The sequence below is a fragment of the Lutjanus erythropterus genome, chromosome 15 (assembly GCF_056507025.1).
Source record: "Lutjanus erythropterus isolate fLutEry1 chromosome 15, fLutEry1.hap2, whole genome shotgun sequence".
Taxonomy (NCBI): Eukaryota; Metazoa; Chordata; class Actinopteri; order Lutjaniformes; family Lutjanidae; genus Lutjanus; species Lutjanus erythropterus.
The window spans coordinates 17016342-17035784 of NC_139331.1; the positions used below are offsets into that span (position 1 = coordinate 17016342).

Sequence of the window (19443 nt, forward strand, 5' to 3'; positions counted from 1 at the left end):
ACTCTGACTCCTTCCCTACTGTTTGCTGGTTGCATCATTTGGACTAAGTTAGCGTCTTGTTTTTGTTTCAGAACCACAAATATACAAAATTAAGTAATTAAATCTCTTGCAATGTCTTGCAAAGTCATTGCCATTGAGCTGAATTACCTTTTCAGACTGAGTGGGATTAAAGTGTCTGCTGGTAAACAACACAATACTGGGCACTACTTACTGCAGTGGTTTCCAAACTTTTTCTGGCACACCCGCCTTTTAGAAGCCAGAAAAACTTCCTGCCTTCCCATGCCACAATTTTTATCACTCATTAACAATAATTGGGGATGGAACTGATAAAAAACACTAGAAATTTTGATTGTACTGAAATAAAGGTTAGTGAAAAAGGTTAGAATCAACAAAATTCTTGTTTGCTTATTCCCCCTAAATGGATCATATTCATTCAACTTTGTTTCACTCTTTATTTCTCAGTCAGTCTTCTGCCCTCCCCAGTTTGGGAACCACTGACTTACTATGTCTTCTCCTGTAGCACTGCAAAGACAACTTTTGACTTTTACAATGTACCCACTTCTGAAAGCCTTGAAAGTATATGTAAAACTGCTGGGGTTCAGAACAAAAGTATGTCTGCTTGTAACCTCACAGTTTGACACAGTCTGTGTTTGTGTCTTTGACGTGGATGTGGGTTATGAGCAGTTCAGCTAAAAAGATGTGAAAGTGCCCAATATCTCTCGAGAAACAAAGGAGAAATGTCACATTTAACCCTGCTGCACCTCAGATTTTTCTGGGGACACCAAGGTCGGGAATGTCACATTCAGGGCCCATTAAACCTGTTAGCTAGCTGAGACTGCAGGATTAAATATGGCTCACATGTTCTTGATGTTCTGCTCCATGGCCCTTGCTGTGACAGGACAATTGAAAAACAAAACATCTCACTTCTTACAGTTAGCTTGCAGCTTTCTGTTTTCTTTTTCTTTATATACCTTGGGGGTTTACAGGTCAGTCAGTCTACATGAAGTCCTTAATGTTGAGGTCATCCAGAGCGTTCCTCGGTGGTGGAGGCTTTCTGGGGCTCTGGGCCACTCCAGGAGACATCTGCGGACACATTCACTCTTAGCACTTGAAACTCTTTTTGTCAGGGCGGCTGTAACATTTACGTATGTGTTATGAGAGTGTTACCGGTGCTCCGGGGGTCGCTCCTGTGGCAGGGAAGCCTGGCCTCACCATCGGCATCATGGGAGCTCCTGGTGCCCCGGGCTTACACAGAGACACAGGGAAGGAAGGAAAAAGACACAGTAAGACACAATGTCGGCCATCTGATGGGTGTGAGGGACACCTAAAGGGCTCATCAACGTCCATCAATGTCCAGTAATGTCCAGACTGGTTCAGGGACATTACCAGACCACAGTGGACTGGTGGTCTTACCATGCTGAAGCTGGGGTAAGTCCCCATAAAAGGAGGGACACCCATGGGTACGGTCTAAAGGTGTGGAGGGGAAGGAGAGGAGGAGGTGGGATGTTACTACACTACATATATGATAGACACACACACACACAGGCACACACACACACACACACACACACACACACACAATGCAAAACAAGGCACAAACACATTTCAAAAACGGTGAAGACACACCAGTCCTGGACAACAAAAGCTGACAAATGAAGAAACAAACACAGCACAACAAAAGCCCTGACTTTACCTAATAGACACTAGTAGTTCATGTTTGATTTAAACATGCACGATGATTTAGAGAGCAGAGGGGAAGCATTCTGCAGGGAGCCTTCAGTGTCATTTCTGTTGTTGCCAAAAAGACAACTGAAATAAGCAAATGTGAGGCCCTTTTCAGGCCTGGTATAAACATACATCCTGGGTGATCTGATCACAAGTGGGCAGCTCTAAGTACAGATGTGAATGTACTCAGGACATATTTGAGATCTAATCAGACCACATGTGACCACATTCTTTCAGCAGATGCAAATGTGGCTTAGGCCACATTAAAAGACTGCCTACTCAACTGACATCCTGTTAGTACATCATCTGTTTCATTGTAACACAAATTCCATATGGGCTGCCTTACATGCAGAGGATGTTTTTGAACACACCAGACTCCAATGAAAAATCGCTGTATTTGAGAGGAGAATCCTCATAAATGTTGAGAAACACTGCTTGTGGTAAATTTTGGATTATTTGGGCCTTCTTGAAAAATGTTCCACATTAAGTTTCTTAATTTGGGGAAAAAAAGATTTTGTTTGTCTGTCCCAGTGTGTTAAGGGCAACAACTGGTAAGCAGTCAGTCAAAAACAACAAAGCATTTCAGCATTTTCTATGGCAAATTCGTATACTTCTTACAAATTCGCCATTAAATGCAATACATTAGGTTGTTTCTTTCTTGAAAAAAAATATTAACTTGCGTACTCAGAGCTGTCCACTGGTGATCAGATCACCCAGAACACGTTAATACCAGGTCTGAACACCATCGGTGAGGGGTGACTTCAACTATGAGGGTAGAACCAGGTGGCTTGCCTGGACTCTGACAGGCTCAAAAGAAAATGTAAACTTAAGAGAAGAAGAGGCTGTTTCCAAGCAACAGCTTCTTAAATTGGCAATTTCATTTGCCACTTCATCACTCTCCAGTAGATGTTCCAGAAATATACAATTAGTTTGAACCAGACTGCATGGTGAAATTTTTTTTCCATGAGTTTGGACTGTTTCCTAAAAGTTTACTGACAATGCATGTGCTCTATTAGAGGTTCTATGAGATGTGTCTTTTAAATGAGGTCTCGTTTCCTTTCTTGACTGCCACGCCTCTCAGTTTCCTAGGTCTATGACTGGACCTGGAACCTGGAGAGCCAGATGAAGGCAATGTTCGTGACTGCTGCAAGTCCCTGTCTGTCGCTGCCATGCAGCTCCACTCCATGCTATAAGACACAGACAACATTTACCATGGGAGCACCCCAACCCGGGGGAGCTACCTGAGGGGCTGCTGAGGTTCCCATTGTGAGATCTGTGACAAAACAAATAGAGAAAAAGTGGTACTGCAAAATCACTGTTTTTATTTACTGATATTATTATGAGCACACATGATTTATTAAGACACAGGTTACAAAAGGTCACCCAGAAGACAAAAACCCAGTAGGAGTTTCCCATTAGTGTTTGGATTAGTGCAGAAAATAAGCTCTGTGGCAAACAGAAGTCTGTGATCACGTTTTGTTCAGTGAGATCTTAGCAAATGAACGCCACTTTTATGATTATTAAAGTGCAAATGCAGTTGCCAGAAGTAAAAAGGCTACAAATGAACTACGTCATGGTCGCATAACTTCACATCACCACCACTAAGTGAATAGTGTTTATGACTGTGTGATTACATTTAATGTTCTCCCACACCTCTGTAGTCTCATTTAGGTTTTTGACCTTTAACTTGTTGGTAACTACCTTCTATGAAACATGCAAAATGGTACAAGGATTTACTGATGTCTAAGTACAAAACGTGAAACTCTTGTGTAAACCACAGACCTTATTCCAGGCATCTACCCAAAAAACCCATTCAAAAAAACCCAGAGACAAGGAAACCAGGAGTGCAAAGCTGCTAATGCCTGCTGATGACTGTCCAGTTTTTCTCTTTCCTGCAGCACTTTATGGAACAGGAGACAATTAGCTTAGCTTAGATTGGAAACAGCTGGCTGAGCTCTCTCCAAAGATCAGAAATATGCCTACCAGCACCTCTAAAGGTCACTAATGACACCCTGTATCTGTATCTTTAATGTGTTGAAAATCAGAAATATATAAACAACAAATTGGAGCAAAGTGCTCCCACTGTTTCTTGAGGACAGAGCCACACTAACTGTTTCCCCCTGCTTTCAGTCTTTATGCAAAGAAAAGCTTATTGCCTCCTGTTTCCATTGCCCTGTATTTTAAGGAAGAGTTCAAGAAACATATATTTAACCTGTTTTACACCACTCTCATATTTGTTTGTGAGGCTACAACCAGCAAATGGTCAGCCTAGCTTAGCAACAAGATGGGGCACAGGGGGAGTCATAGGCTGGCTCTCTCCAACAGGACAGCACTAACACATTACATCTTGTTTTTTTAATCTGTATAAAAACTGAACTGTCAAAATGATGATGGGTTATTTTCTGACAAATGACCCTCCCTAAGTCCTGCCCCTTTTTGTTCCAATAATAATTGAGCAAGCTTCGTACGTCAGTCAACTGTCTCCTTCTCTGTTTCCATTTGTGTTTCCTGTGTTTATATATGCTATATTCTAGATTAGACTATGTTGAAAAGAAAACCAAAAGATGGTTAAGACACATGTCTCAGGGATCTGTAAAAGCATCATGTTTGTCACATGTTGACTCGGCTAATGTTAGCAAAATGCTAGCTAATCTACATCAATCATTATCTTAAGATGTGACAAACATGTCGCTTTTACGGAAAAAAAAACAAGTTGACTGATGCACCAAGTTTGCTTGACTGTTTTTGGAGTACAGAGCAGGAAGGGGCGGGGCTTAGGAAGGATCCATTTCTTGGTTCTGAGCAGTTGCCAGTTCAGAGCACAATATCCCCCATACAAATGGTGCAGTCTTGTTTTAAAAGTTATTGTATTGATTAAAGAAACCAGTTAAGATAACTGGCTTCTGGCTGAAGCTTCACAGACAGTCATGTGAGTGGTGTCAGTCTTCTCATCTAATTCCCTGCCAGAAAGCCAATAAAGCACATTTCCCCAAATACCGAACAGTTCCTTTAAACCATCATCCATTCCATCTATGGCTTTAATTAATCTAAATGACTACTTACTACTTGCCATGTTAGCCATGGAGGTGTCAACGTCACCCGCCTGAGGGGTCACAGTGGGCTTCATTACATCCCCTAGTCCATCAAATACTACGGAGGGGAGGGAAGAGGGGAGAGGAGGGGAGAGGGAGGACGGGAGGTATTAGCATCCTTCAATGCGAGCGATCCTCACACTCTACCACAACTCAGTAGCAGTCCTTGTTACTACTGGGATTACCATGACAACCAACAGATGTCTCCATGACAACAGAGAGAAGAGAGGAGCATTGGAATGTGAACTAGAGAGCAGGTTAATATCATAAATTAAGAAATTAAATAACATTTAAAATTGCCAATTTCACTGTATTAAGCTGATGATAAACGGTTTGTTATTTAGTGCAGACTGTGTGTAAAATAACAGTCGTGTCTAATGTGGTCATATCTGCAACAAGAGACATCTCTCAGGTCAGCTTCTTGCTACTATGGTAGTTTGCAATATGTGCATAGGAAATAAGAACTAGTACAACTTTAAAAAATGTATATGGGATAAATATAGACCAGAATTTGTGACCATAAATGTGACACATACTGCTGCATCTTACCATCATAACAACATGCATGGTGTCAAGAACACACACGCAGTGCTTGTTGGTAAATTTCAGTTACTGTGTATGTGTGACTGCTGCAGAAATTGTAATGAGGGCAGAAGCACTGCAGCTAGAGTGAAGTGGGGTTAATTGCTAAAGAAGCACTAAGTAATACTGTTGCTACTTCACACACTCTTAGTAACTGCCAGGCATCTGGTGGTGGTGGAAGGGACAGTGCAGCTGAGCATGCCTGGCTTGCACCACTGCAATGCAGCAGTGCACTGTGGGAAATTAGCGTGTTAAAGAGCAAGGAAACTCACCCAATCAAATGGCGGGAAGCAAGCAATGAGCCAGCCCAAGAGCCAGATGGAGAGAGTGAGTGAGGGGAAGAGAAAGAAAGAGAGAAAAGGAGAGTGTAAAGTAAAAAAAGCACAGATGCCAGAGAGAGAGAAAAAAAAATGCAGTGAGGTTTTAAAGGAGCGGGTGACGATGAAACCATTCGAGTTTATTGCATGAATGATTGAAAGAGAGGGGAAAGAAAGAGTTAAGCCTCAAAGCAGTAGTATTGCAGACCATCAGTTATATAACATGGAGACCAATGGCACAGGACAGTCAGGAGATGTCTATAGGAACCAGGTGAACAGGATGAGCTGATGTTGCCACGGTAACAGTTACCACGGTTACCAGTTGTACAGTCATGAAAAGGTGGGGAACATCGGAGGTTGGAGGAATTCCCTTAAGACTAATGATCACAGTAGTACTATGCAACTGAGGTGACGCAATGATGACATGACCATATAAGGACGTATAGTTTGAATCCACAGGATTCAGCATTGACTTTAACACTGAACCAATGACAAGCAGTCGAATAAATCACACAAAGATTTATAACAGTATAATGATTCAGTGTTCGACAACAGCATATTAGAGCCATTGGGGTCAGGGTTAGGGGTGATATGGTTCCTTGACAAACTTTTTTTTTTTTCCACTGTAAATTTGTGACTTTAATCTCTGAAAATTTGGGATTTTTTTCTTACTTTTTAGAATGTCAAAGGTTTTTCTTGTAAATTTGTGGGCTTTTTCTCTTAAATTTGGCATTTTAATCTAAGACAGTGTTCTAGAATTTCCCCATAAATATGTGATCTTTTTCTAGCAGTTATCACTTTTGTGTTGGAGAACATCATTATTTTTTCTTCTAAATTTTAAAGCATTTTCTTGTAAATTTATCACTTTAATCTCACAGAATCTCATAGGTTTTTCTTGTAAATTTACCACTTAATTCTCAGATGATATACTATTTTTTTCTTGCAAATTTACCACTTTAATCTCAAAGAATATTCTTTTTTTCTTTTCTTTAATCTCAGATAAATTCTGAGTTGTTTTCCCCCAAATTTATGACTTTATAATCTTAGAGAATATCTGAGTTTTTTCCTTGTAAATTTATGATTTTTTTCTTGAAAATTTACTACTTTAATCTAATCTGAGTTTTTTCTCTGAATATCACCCCCTGCCTTGGCCCTATATTTTATTATAATTATTTATTATATGTGTGTAATGGCCCTAATACACAATTATAGGATTCAGTGTGATGATGAGCAAAAAGATAAGGAAAAAATGTAGATTAGCTAACAGCAAACTATTTCATTAACCATTACCAAAGTTAATAGAAACAGTGACTGATAAATTTGCTGACTAAAAACAACAACAAAAAAAACATTTTGCCAGGCAAACACTGCTGTACTGAACTGAAAAGATGTCAATAAATTGGCTCTGATGCAGAGACTACTATCAGGACAATAACAAAGCATCGTGCAGTGACTGATAAATTAACAAATTGCTCCAGTTATGGATGGATTATGACACAATGAGCCCCTGAGCACAGACATGTTAAAGGCACCCCCAGCCCTCCCAAGTCGGAGCAAGACACGCAGACTGAATGAGACACAAAAAAACGACAAATGAAAACATCAAAGAAATATATTTAAATAGCTTAAATGTGACTGTGTTTTAATGGAGTTGTACTGTGGCCTCAGTCTGCTGTGCAGTGTCAAATATAAAACATGAACCAATAAACAACAACTGGATATTGAATTGGTTTATAGATACTCAATATTAAAAGAGCAAAAAACACAATGAGGACATCTCTACTTTTAAATGAAGTTTTAATTTTTAACAGCTACTTGACTACTTGACTGCTGTTAAATTACCAGCTATTGTTAGGCTTAATGTTGTCCATGAATAGCAGGCATCATCGACCATTTTCCCCCAGAAGGGGGCGTGACCTTGCCGACTCAGGCTGGATGACATATTGCCTGTCTGATGTATAGATGTTCTGGCCCAGGGGCCACCTGAGACCCTTTGCCTGGTGAGCCTGTTAAGTAATCCATCCATGGCTACAGCCCAGTGCATTTCACTGAAATGGAAATACTTCTGTGAAATGTCCGTAACATGTTGGTATTCCCTCCACTGTCCACACTACGCATGCAGAGTGACATTTCACATTTTCAGACTTTTACCTGACATGAGCTCAGCACCGGGGGCAGCAGCAGCAGCAGGAGCAGCAGCGGCAGCGGCGGCTGTGGCATCTCCTCCTGTGGACTCTGGCAGGTCAACCCAATATAACATACCAAACCAGACCGTGCCAGGTCAAAGTAGGTTGAGCCGTTCCCATCGCAGCATAAGGGCAAAGAAGGGGTAATAGTCAGCCTTCGGCTTCACGCTGGTAATATCAAACAAAGTGCTTCGAGTTAGACAGGAAGGCTCAAAGAACATATAAACACTTACATGTATATTCAAACAAACCAGGAAATACTGCTTTCAGAATTAGAAACACACTCACACATGCACTTCCATACAATGAAATATCTGTATCCACAGTCCTTCTTTCCTGTCATACCATCATGCTTATTTGTGCCAATAACTTTTGACTTAGATACTAATGCCAGCAAAAAAAAAAAAAAAAAAGAGGAAAACCTCACAAACTTTTCAGCTTGCAACTCATAAATAATTCAACTATTTCAACATGACCAAGCTTCATCTCAGGTATCTGCGTATACTGTAATGCTTCCATGATTGACCCACTAATAAGCAATTCCAATTTATCCTTCATAGGCCCTGCCCCCTTTTGCTGTGTGGTCCAATAACAATTGAGCAAGCTTGGTACCTGGTGGAACCTCCTTTCCTGTTTCCTGTACTTAGATATGATAATGTTAGGCTAATTTATGTTGAAAAGAAAAGCAAATTTTGAAGACGGTTAAAAGCTGTTGCTTTTGATGACACATTGTGCGTAGCAAAATCTTAGCTAACTAGCTAGCAAACAATTGATGTGGCTCAGCTAGCTAGTTAGCCAAGGTTGTGCTAACATTAGCTACCTGATGTAACGAGCTGGCAAATTATTGATGTACATTACCTAGCTAGTTGACTAGCACTTTGCTAACATTAGCTAGCTTAAGATGTGACCAGGGTTGTAGTGGTAAATACAAAAGTGTTTCCATTTACTGATTGATAGAGTTGATCTGAAAACTCTCCGTTTCATTTCAAAGAGGTAAAGAAGTTAAGAGAAGAAGATAAACTGTGTTTATTTGAGTTTATCCCCCACTACGCACCTGGATGTGACTACATATGTAGCTTTTACAGGCCTTCCAGCAACATCTTATAACCATCTTCAAAATGTGTTTTTATTTTTAACATAGACAAGCCTAGCACATAGCATATCTAAGGAAAGGGTCACAGGAAAGGAGAAAGTTGACCAAAGGGCCACTGGTTACCAAGCTTGTTCAGCTGTAACACAGGACTGGAGCACAGAGCAGAATGAGATGGGACTTAAGAAGGGTCCTGATGACAAATAATGAAAAACAGTCTGCAACAACATAACCAGACAGTAGTTAGGACCATTAAAAAAGCCTAATATCATAATTAATTGTTTCATTTCCCAGATTCTACTCCTCTTCACTGAACAGGGGAGGCAGACAGAGGGCAGGCAGTCATGTGAGTTACCCACCACCAAACAGGTTCATGATGGCTCCCGTGTCAATTTTGGGTGGGGGTGCGGAGGAGAGGATGGGGGCAGGGGAGCTGAACACATCCGCTGGGGAGGGCAAGGTGGAGATGATGTTTAGAGCCCAAACACACACACACAAACACAAACACACACACACACACACAGACACACACACACACACACACACACACACACACAACTGTTGACTGCGATTCATTATAATGCACATTTATCAGTTGCTGTTGCAGCACACGCAGTACATGCTGGAATAGGAAAGGAGGTAAGAGGGATTCGGTAAACGTTTCAGACAGCTCTGTGGCTTTTAGCTGACCCGTAAGAGAGCAATCTCATTTCCTTTTTTCCTCACTGATCAAGGCCAAGGACAAAGCCGAACAACAGACACGGCAAGACAGGATATGAGAGTGAGAGCACACGAGAGATGGCGGAGGAGGTGCAGTAAGGTATACCTGCTGTAAACAAGTCAACACTGGGAGCAGGGTCTGCTGGCATGGAATCAAAGAGATCTACAAACACATGCGCACCCACAGACAGCAATATTAAAATGCTCAAATGCTTTTAAAAGCCAAGTTCAGGCCTTCATGATGTGCACATTATTATTGAAGAAGAACAAAAAACAAGACAGGATGACAAGCAGCATCAGACAGGGAGTTCAAAAGGATGCTAATCAATATGAATAAGAGCACAAGACATTGAGATGAATAACAGACCACACACATCTCTAACGTTTACCGCTGAAAAGGTCAGTTGAAGGGTTGGCTGTGGCGCTCGGAGCTATGGGAGGTGAAATGGTTGCAGTTGTGGTGATGGTGCTGGAAGCGGAGGTGAGGAGCGGTGACGGGGAAAGGGAGGGAGAGGGCTGGGGCACCTCAGAGCTAAAACAGGCATCCAGCGAACTACCCGGGTTATTATTCTCCACTGTCATCATGCCGAAAAGGTCTAGACCTGAAGACGCTGCTGCACTGGTGCTCCCTTCTGAGGGAGCAAAGGGGTCTTTTGGCGGAAGAAGTGGGGTGAAAGGGGTGAGGAGGAAGAAATGCAACACATGGAGAGTGAGGGGGGGATGTTAGACAATGACTAATACAAAATAAATACACATTTCATGAGATGATGATGGAAATATTGGAATAAAGATGACAGCTTAAGTGAAAGAATCAAAGAGGAATAATAGAAGAGAACCCATAGCTCCAACACACTCCTGCTGTCAGTTGAAATAGATAAATCTAAAAATAGGATCTGCAACAAAGAAAAATGACCAACAAATGAAGTGAATATTTAACACCGTCACAGTACACAGTACACCTAAGGAAACAAGCCACAACTAAAATCAGGCAACTGCCACAAGCATCCTTCTCCACAACAGAAAACGCACAAAGCTTCTGATACCAAGCGATAACAGGTAAGTCAGAATATTGTCTTTGATCGCCATGGTAACAACAATAGCACTGTCCAGAGACCATCAGTAATGAATAGCAAACGCCTACTGTCCCTGCACAAAGCCTTGAGATGAAACCCTGATTAAAGCTTTGGACCACTGAGAAATGCACGATTACACAAACAAACAGTTATTCAACATCTTTAAACACCTTTGCATTCATGGTCACATCTCTCAAAGCTGTGGTGGAAACGCTATTCAGATTCTTCACTTCCTCTGGTCTTTGCATTAAGTTAAGCAAAGCAAACCGGCTACAAGTGGTGGCAGTGTATTTACTGTACAAATATGAGAGTGGTATCACTCTTCACACACCTTTACTTTTCCTACTGTAACATATCAAAATGTCTCCTGAAGCAGCAAGCTAGCCTTTATTTGAACTATTTTATATCCTGTTGGGTGGTTTGAATGAATATAGTTAATTTAGTGAGTATAGTTCAGGTAAATGTACAACAGTAAAAAAAAAAAGTGCACTTCATCTTTACTGAAGTGGAGGTAAAAAGCAGTCTACAATGGAAAAACTCAATAAAAGTCATTAAAAACTTAATGTTCCCTGAGCCCCAGGCTCCTTAGTTAGTGGCTATGCCAGTTAAGATTTTATTTTATTTTATTTTATTTTAATTTTTTTTTTTTTTGCATATGCAGTTTAGCTAGTGAGTAGGTTAAATGCTGCTCTCCACTGACTTTTAATGTCTTCAGCTGAGTTTTTTCTTTTTTTTTCTTTTTTGTTTTTACTAAAGGGGCCTTAGATATTTTACAGGTACAAAGGTAGCATGATAAAATGTCAAAGACTGAGGCTAAAGCTAACAGGTGTCTAGCAAAATGTCAGCAAACAACAATTTTCAAATTTTCCACCACTGACTCAAACTCACTTACACAAACAGACTCACACACAGACAGACTTTCAGTCACCCACCAGCTCCAGCGTTGGCGGCTGGGGCGGACGTAGCGGCGGCCCCACCTTCAGCTGCGGCTGCAGAGGCCTCAGTGGCAGGAGCAGGTGTTGCAAAGGCATCTGAGGTTCACACAAACCCCAGCAGAGGACAGAGGTGTCCAAAGAGACGGAGACAGACGAAGAAATAAAGATGAAAAGAGAAATAAGAAGTCAGGAAAAGAGAACATCAGGAAAATAAAAGTTTAGAAAACAGTAAAAAATCAGCTGTAACTTACAGCATTGATATTGGACATTAATGACAGGGTGAATGGACAAATGGAAATACAGAAAGGAGGCACTACAGCAAGGATTAATCTACGGCACAAAGAGTAAAATAAGCCTGAAATCTACAAGTGTTACAGCTGCTATCTGTAGCTGTAACCATGTGACAGGGTTTGATAGGATTGCTTTTCACTGAGGTCAAAGAAAAGCATGTCAGCCTATCAAACAAGACGCATGTGGAAAATGAGTGTAGCAGTATGTTTATGTGCAAGCTGAAGGTGAGTGTGTGGCTGTACATAACTGCATAACGCAGAAATGTCCTTGAGTCTTAGTGGAGCAACAGAGAAAAAAATTTAATTACGTATATTATCATCCTGAAGGATCTATTTTATATGGTAGTCCAAACTGATAGGAACAAATATTCATAAAATAAATAATCACATGGATAAATTGTGTACAACAAATAATTCAACCAGTAATTTAATAACCGCAGATGACATTTTCTCTTCATGTCACATTTTATTTCATACCATGATTCACGTCTTGTGTCCTGTTCTCTCTCCATTTTAGCTAGTCTCACGCCCCCTGCTTCTCTTAAGCAAGCAGGCTAACAACTGCTACCAAATCTAGCCAGTTAGCTCTTCTCTCATAGCATTTTTAACAGGAGCAGCTAGCTGGTCATTTTAAAGTTACTTCAATAGTGTTTTGATTCTAAAGAAGTTACACAATACAGACAAACTACTAGGCTACACTTTGGTCACTTTGGTGAGTGAAATAAAAGGGGAGCCAAGTTACTGAGTCTGTATATTGTGTTTATTCACAGCAGCAGCCTCTAGTTTGTGGATTTAGAATAACATTAGCTTTAGCCCTTGCTAACTGGAGCTAACTGGCTGAATCTGGGCGGAGTTGTAGAGGCCGACGGCATGTGATTGGCTGAAAGGTTATGTTGCACGAAAAGCGACATTATTCAATAAAATGTGACATGTGACAAAAGTGTTATTGGGGAAATATATTATGAAAGAAATCTCTACAATGAAATAAAAATTAAGTCAATGAAGTACATTTCAAATGAATTGAGCTCTAAATTTTTAAATTAGTTTTTAATTATCAGTGGTTATTTCATAGTTTATTGCTTCATTTATAGGCTATATTTTACAAAATTTATTCATATAATACAGCAGTATTTTGTTGCCATGTCAGAAAAGGAAAAATGAATCAGTGTCACATTAAAATGCAAAAAGAGATTTTTTTCACTTTTCAACTTATATTATTTATTTTTATTATAACAGAATAAATTATCATCATATTATTATATACTGTATTTTATTATTATGTTATTAAACCCTGAAATGTTTCATGTAGTATATATTACAAGGAAAGTGTTATAATGTGATCAGTTTGTTTATTGTAATAATGTGAAAATATCTTGTTATAACAATAAACTTTTCATTTTATAATGCAATGGTGATCTATTTTTCTTATTCTGGCATGCCAGCAAAATGCTTGTATAACATAATTATTATTTTTTTAATAATATTTTTACACTGAATATTTTTCTAGATATACCAGGCAGTTGATAGCTGAAAATGATGGTGGTGTGCATCAGTGCATCATTAAGACTTCACTGTTTCTGATGATGCAACTTTGTTAGCAGCATACAGACAATATCAGTGATAAATCAGAAAATTTCTGTCTACATACTGTATGTGTTTGAGCATGCAGTCGTCTTTGTGTTATCATATTGTGTGATGGTTTTAGGGTTGAGCTTCCCAGAGTGATTCTTTCGTAGAGAATTTTCTGGAAGCCCACTGACCTCCCAACAGATCCATATTGGCGGCGCCAGGGGAGGTGGCGGCTGCTGTGCTAGTGGGAGGAGCTAGAGAGACTCCGGGTTCTGCCGCTGCAGGAGTGGGCGTTGCTGCTGCAGGGGAGGGGGCGGGCTCTGCCGTGAGGGTGGGTTCAGATAGCAAGGAATCGCCCATTTCTGGGAGTACCAATGGGGTGTTCGAAATCCCCCAAAGAAAGGTACCAAAATAAACACCAAAAGAGCAACCAAAATAACCAGTTGAGTCACCGTTACATCAGTGAACAAAAACAAGCCAAAACAAAGGTCCAAATCAAATCAAGCCCGATTAAGAAATTTTGAAATCCAAATTTTAAGCAAATGAATGTTGTAAGTTGTAAAATTAGCCAACGCCATCAGGTCATAACCATCAAATAAAAAACAATTAACCAAAAATAGCCCCAGTTGTAAACCAAAAACAGACAATGGAGTATGTGGAGGGAAGGGAGAGAGAAGGCAGAGAGAAACAAAGAGACTACTCAGACTAAAGAGAACAGCTTGAGGAGACAAACAGGGAGGTTTTGTACATTACAGTTTATCCTAATATTTAATTTGGATTAAAACATTGACATTGTTTCAAGGTACCTCAATTTGCTCAGAAAGAAAGTCAATGACATTGAGGTCTCCTGAAGGATGATTTAAGATTGCACTAGACTAGATTAGAGGCTGAAGGTGAACTGAAGTGAACTGTAGAGTGACACTCACCTGATCCAAGAAGATCTACGGAACAGAAAACAAAGGAAAAGTTAAAAGACATATTAGTTCACAACCTCATGACAGTTTCAACAGATCTTTAAAATGAAAAGTCGATTCCTTCGCTGTAAATGAGACGATTTCTAATGAAAACTGAGCGATCAAAACAAACCTTTTTTTTTTTAAATGTAAATGCTAGAAAGTGGATTTGCAGTCTTTCAGATGAACCAGGGGCTGATTTGACAGGAAAGACGGGAACTTACCTCCCCAAGACGTGGGGGCAGCTGATGGTGCTGACGGACCCGAGGAGGACAGTGGATCCAGGTCCAACAAGGAACTGGAGAATGAGGCAGAAACAGAGAGACTTCACCATCCTTTTCAGAAGGTAATCCTTTTAAATTTGTTGTTTCTACAACACCTGATTACATTTTGCCACTTTACATTTGCTAGTAAGCACTGATATGAATGTCATTAGCTATGCAGTTGTGCTCATAATAAAAGGACTGGAATAGAGTATTGGAAAATTCTGACATGATGATGGCACCAGATGAAAAGCTAAACAAGCCAGTAGGATTCATCCTCTAGGGTGCATGGAGTCTTTTGAATACTCAATATATCAGATGGTCCAAATAAACAACCATCATGAGGTATGATAATCATAATAATGAGTGTAAGGAAATAACAGTTTTGATATTATGTCAAAGACTTCTATGGGGTAGAGATATCCACTGAAGTTGCATGCTAACCAGCTAGCCTCGGCTTGTCTCCTAATACCACATGTCAAAAGGTGATGGTCAGTCATTCTATTGTTCTGTCTTCCCTCAGTCCAGTAACACCAAGGTGGCTTGCCTACCAGGTTTGGCTCCTGACACCCAAGACCTGACCCCACTGTACCCCCTGCCTCCAGAGGTGGGAAAGGACCTCTCATTCCTCTCCTGCTTCATGCCTCTCCTGACCCTACCTGAGCCCACGCATGGCTTTTAACGCCCCCGGAGCCAGAGCCCTGGTCGGTGCCACTGTAAATCATCTCGGTATTGTAACATTATACCCTGTCATTCAGCAGTGTTTACTGGGATGCTGCTGAGCTTGGTTCTGTGGTCTGCTCACCCACATCGGTTCCAGCACCGCTCCCCACCAGCATTCCCTGCTGGGCCTTCCCCAAGCCCTGAGCCTGAAAACTCCTCCTACTGGCAGAGCTCCTTTGTTAGCAATGTAAACACTACTGCAAGGCTAACAAGGTTAGGAGTTAACGAGGTAACAACAGCTACAGTTAGCCGTTACTCTTGTGATGTGGTGGTATGAATTCAACTGGTGGCCACTTTCTACATATTGCACCTTTAAGCGTGGTTTTCAACAACAATCTTACATAAAGGATTTTCAAAAGAAGGGCAAAGAAGAGAGAGGAGGTCACAGAGAGTTTACTGCAGACAGACACTCACTCTTCAGCTGGCTCAGGGGCTGCGGCGGCGGCAGCGGTAGCACTCTCTCCGGGAGGAGGCTGCAGCGTGGGAACAGCGTTTGAAGATTTGGCTGGGGTCGATGTTGGAGACACGTTGTTTGTCGGAGATCCCTGGAAGATAGACGGAGAAAACACTTTAAAGAGGTGCATCAGACTGGAAGAGCTCAGCAAAAATATACGCCGTTTTGAATGTATCACTCACCTTTGTTGGAGACCTGAAGGAGTGAAGGAGCAGGAGGAATTGTTAGTGTTTTTGCTTGAAATATACAGAACTGTTGGACAAGGGAAATTATTTGATGGGTCTATTTTTTTAAACAAATATGCAAGACATATTGCATCATATGTGATCATATGAGGAGTTAATTTCCAAAGCAATAAAAAAGCAAAGAAATCATTCGATCTGTTTGATCCATCCAATTGTTTCAAATACTAACATTTTAATTTTGTGCTAATAGCCAATTTAACTTTGGAAAAACAACCTTCATACATTGATTCACATTGCATGCCAGGATGTGATAATACACAAGGTGACTTACTGTTGATAAAAACATGTGTTTCTCTCAGCGTTCACACATGTAATCACATCAATACACACATTTCCACATGTAAACCTAGTTAACTTTGGCGCATTATTCATTCACATGGAGATCTGCTATACTGTAATTCACATGTGAATAATGTGTCAGTTAACCTGCGGGAGGAAATGACAGTAAAATAAACCTACACAGTTTTCTAAGAAGTTAGTAAACTCCAAACAGAACACACAGTATATGCTCACCCTTCACTGGTGATTCCAAATGAACATAAAGGGGGATAAAAGAGAGGAAGGGTTAAAGGAAATTATAGAAATAAAACACTTGTTTAGGCCTCTTTCTAACAACATTTCTCTTACGTACATTTTTCAAACAACTCATGAAAAACAAAGAGGGAGTTTCTCAGATCTCTTCACTTTTGTTCTTATGTAGTCCGAATTCTTCTAATCTGGCTTCATACTGAGAGTGAGAAGCACCCAAACTGAAATTAAGCAATCTCTTACCCCTTCTTTCCACCCTTTGCGTCCTCCAGGCCATTCATGTGTGTTTCCAGACTCTCCAGGATACTGCTGGGAGCCTGACAAAAGATTGAAACCGGAGTAATCAATAAATAATCCTTTCCGATGTCAGGCTGTGCTTTAAAACCATGTTTACATTTAAATCACCAGAAAAAAAAAGTGGTGAAAATTGAGAGTGACTTTTGAAAATCTCACTGCAATGCCCTCATGCACATGTGATTTGTGAGTCTAAAATTCAATAAGGATCAACATGCTGACACTTCATCCTGCAAACAGGCACTCAGCCAGGGCACCCTGTTTTACTGTGGTTACCGGGTCCTCGAGAGGTTGAAAAGGACAGTCTTCATCATCTGAGTCTGCTAGATCCACCACCACCCCCGGGTGGAGACACTGGGCGGGGAGATTGTGGTGGGTGAGTCATGAGTGATTCTGTGTGGGTGCATTTGTGTGTGTCCAGCCCAGTATCTTGGCGATTAGTAAAACAGTCACAAAATGCAATAGATTCGTATTCATGAACACAAACTGTCAATATTTTTCACGACATCACAACTTTCAAAGTAATAAGGATGAACGAGTGACTGAGTCCGTGAAGGGGAGGACGACAGGGTGGACAGATCGGTCAAAAGCAGGACTTTTCATAGGATGTGGGTTTGTGTGAGATCAATAGTCAGTGCTGATTGATTTCAGAAAGTATTTATTTTAACCCAAACCATGATTGTTTCCTAAACCTAGCCAAGTATTTGTGATGCCTAAACCTACCCAACAGTGGATAAAACATTAGTTTCATGCTGAGTTTTCCAAAATAACATGTACATCAATTATAAAAAAATATTGTGACAATTTCATGAACTGCTGTGTCAGATGGTATGGGTGTTATACATGTGCATTACATTCTTGGTTGCAATCCTTCCAGGGGAGGGATACAAAAAATGTGAGAGCCGTGATATGTGATAACTTACGTAGTTGATGTCAGGAATGTCATTTTTGTCAACTCCAACCGTCTGTTGGAGGAAAAAGAGTTTGAATCAGCATTACTACATGCACCATGATATGGTTAAATCATTATAAAGGTTGTATTAAAGGGCTAGTTCAGATTTTTTGAAGTGTGGTTGTAAGAGGTGCTTGTCCATAGTGTATTGTAAGTACAGGTGTAGAGAAACTGAGCAATATACTGCTGTGGACAGGGCCGGCAGCAAAACATATTTCACCCACCTAGGAAAATCAGTATCAGTTTAAGCACTCACCATATTTAGAACGTTTTCACCACTTTGCCATGCTATCAGACAGCCTTTTCTGACTGTAAATGTTGTTATACAAGCCAAATATCGCTCTCTCTCCAAAGCCATTCAACTCAATCAGCAAAAAGAGTAACTTTACCTCGTCGAACACAAGGAGTTGCTTTTCTACTGCTGCCTCAATCGATTAGTCTGCTTGTGTTATTGTGTGCCTTTGGTGTTTTAAAAGGTTCATTTGGATTCACCAAAGTTACTAAATAAAGGCGGCGGTAGACCAGCAACTCCAGTGTTCTGTCACGTAAACTTAATGTTTTTGCCAAAGGAGAGTTGTGGGCTTGCAGCAGTAGTTTCTCATCAGAAAATGCTTTTTGACAGCAAAGTGAAGTGATGAAAATATTCTAAATATAGTGTACAAATATACAAATATAATTTTGCTGCAGACCCTGTCTACTCCTGATGCTTCTCCAAACTGTAGGTAACACAGTGACTATCGATAAGTGCCTCATACAATCCCATTTCAAAAAATCCGAACTATCCCTATTAGAACTGATGGTTGTCCCTTACCTCAGCCAGCTTCATGAATTCGCCAATCTTTGTCACCCTGGTCAGGAACCTCTTGTAGATCTCCAAGGCCTCCTTACAGTCGCTCTTCTTCATCTTGAAGTATTTCTCTATGAAAGCAAGAGGTTTGCAGGTTCAGATCCATTCAGATCCAAAGTGTGATTGCGCTTTTGAGGTACCAAGCAGGACTACTGACCTAATAGGTTGATGATTCCGTCATTGTAGGATGCAAACAGTTTGACCAGGTCCTTGAAGAGGAGCAAAAATGCAGCATTGATGATCCCATTGTTCAGCTCCTTGGGATGAACCTGAGAGGAGGAAAAAGAAGAGAAACCTCTGTCTTGTGATGCTGCATAGCGGTTCTGTGAAATAAGTGTAGCAGTCAGTCCAAAGTCTGACTCACATCGAACTCCAGGAGTGTGTCAATCTGAGTTTGCAGAACAGGCATGCCTTTCAACAGCTTCTCAGTGGTCATGGTCCTCATCACGCCCTCAGCACTGGAAGAAAAGGACAGAACATCAGACCCTCAGGGACAACAATAAGTGAAAACCAAACTCACAAATGAGTCAAATTGCTGAAAGATAAGAGCTAAAGGATGAACCGTCTGGATGGCCAAGGAGCCTGTAAGAGGCCTACAAGCAGCC

General features: G+C 40.7%; 1 protein-coding gene across 8 annotated transcripts in view; it reads right to left on the reverse strand.

The window, feature by feature from the left end:
• Positions 1–19443, reverse strand: part of LOC146314238 (clathrin coat assembly protein AP180) — a 36119-nt gene that overhangs the window by 2385 nt on the left and 14291 nt on the right. Inside the window, exons 6-25 of one of the 8 annotated variants that reach the window (XM_084737019.1) lie at positions 19203–19296; positions 18996–19107; positions 18803–18909; positions 17963–18004; positions 16989–17062; positions 16155–16167; positions 15933–16063; positions 14757–14830; positions 14506–14520; positions 13771–13941; positions 11718–11816; positions 10102–10362; positions 9819–9875; positions 9352–9438; positions 7868–7951; positions 4789–4875; positions 2937–2998; positions 1414–1467; positions 1168–1245; positions 972–1083 (exon numbers count right to left, since the gene is read on the reverse strand). In XM_084737019.1, coding sequence (XP_084593145.1) covers positions 997–1083; positions 1168–1245; positions 1414–1467; positions 2937–2998; positions 4789–4875; positions 7868–7951; positions 9352–9438; positions 9819–9875; positions 10102–10362; positions 11718–11816; positions 13771–13941; positions 14506–14520; positions 14757–14830; positions 15933–16063; positions 16155–16167; positions 16989–17062; positions 17963–18004; positions 18803–18909; positions 18996–19107; positions 19203–19296 — 1789 coding nt within the window. In that variant the 3' untranslated portion in view covers positions 972–996. Of the gene's footprint in view, positions 1–971; positions 1084–1167; positions 1246–1413; positions 1468–2936; positions 2999–4788; positions 4876–7867; positions 7952–8019; positions 8071–9351; positions 9439–9818; positions 9876–10101; positions 10363–11717; positions 11817–13770; positions 13942–14505; positions 14521–14756; positions 14831–15932; positions 16064–16154; positions 16168–16988; positions 17063–17962; positions 18005–18802; positions 18910–18995; positions 19108–19202; positions 19297–19443 lie in introns of those variants that run through there. The other 7 variants (XM_084737012.1, XM_084737011.1, XM_084737018.1 and 4 more) reach the window with 7 other exon arrangements.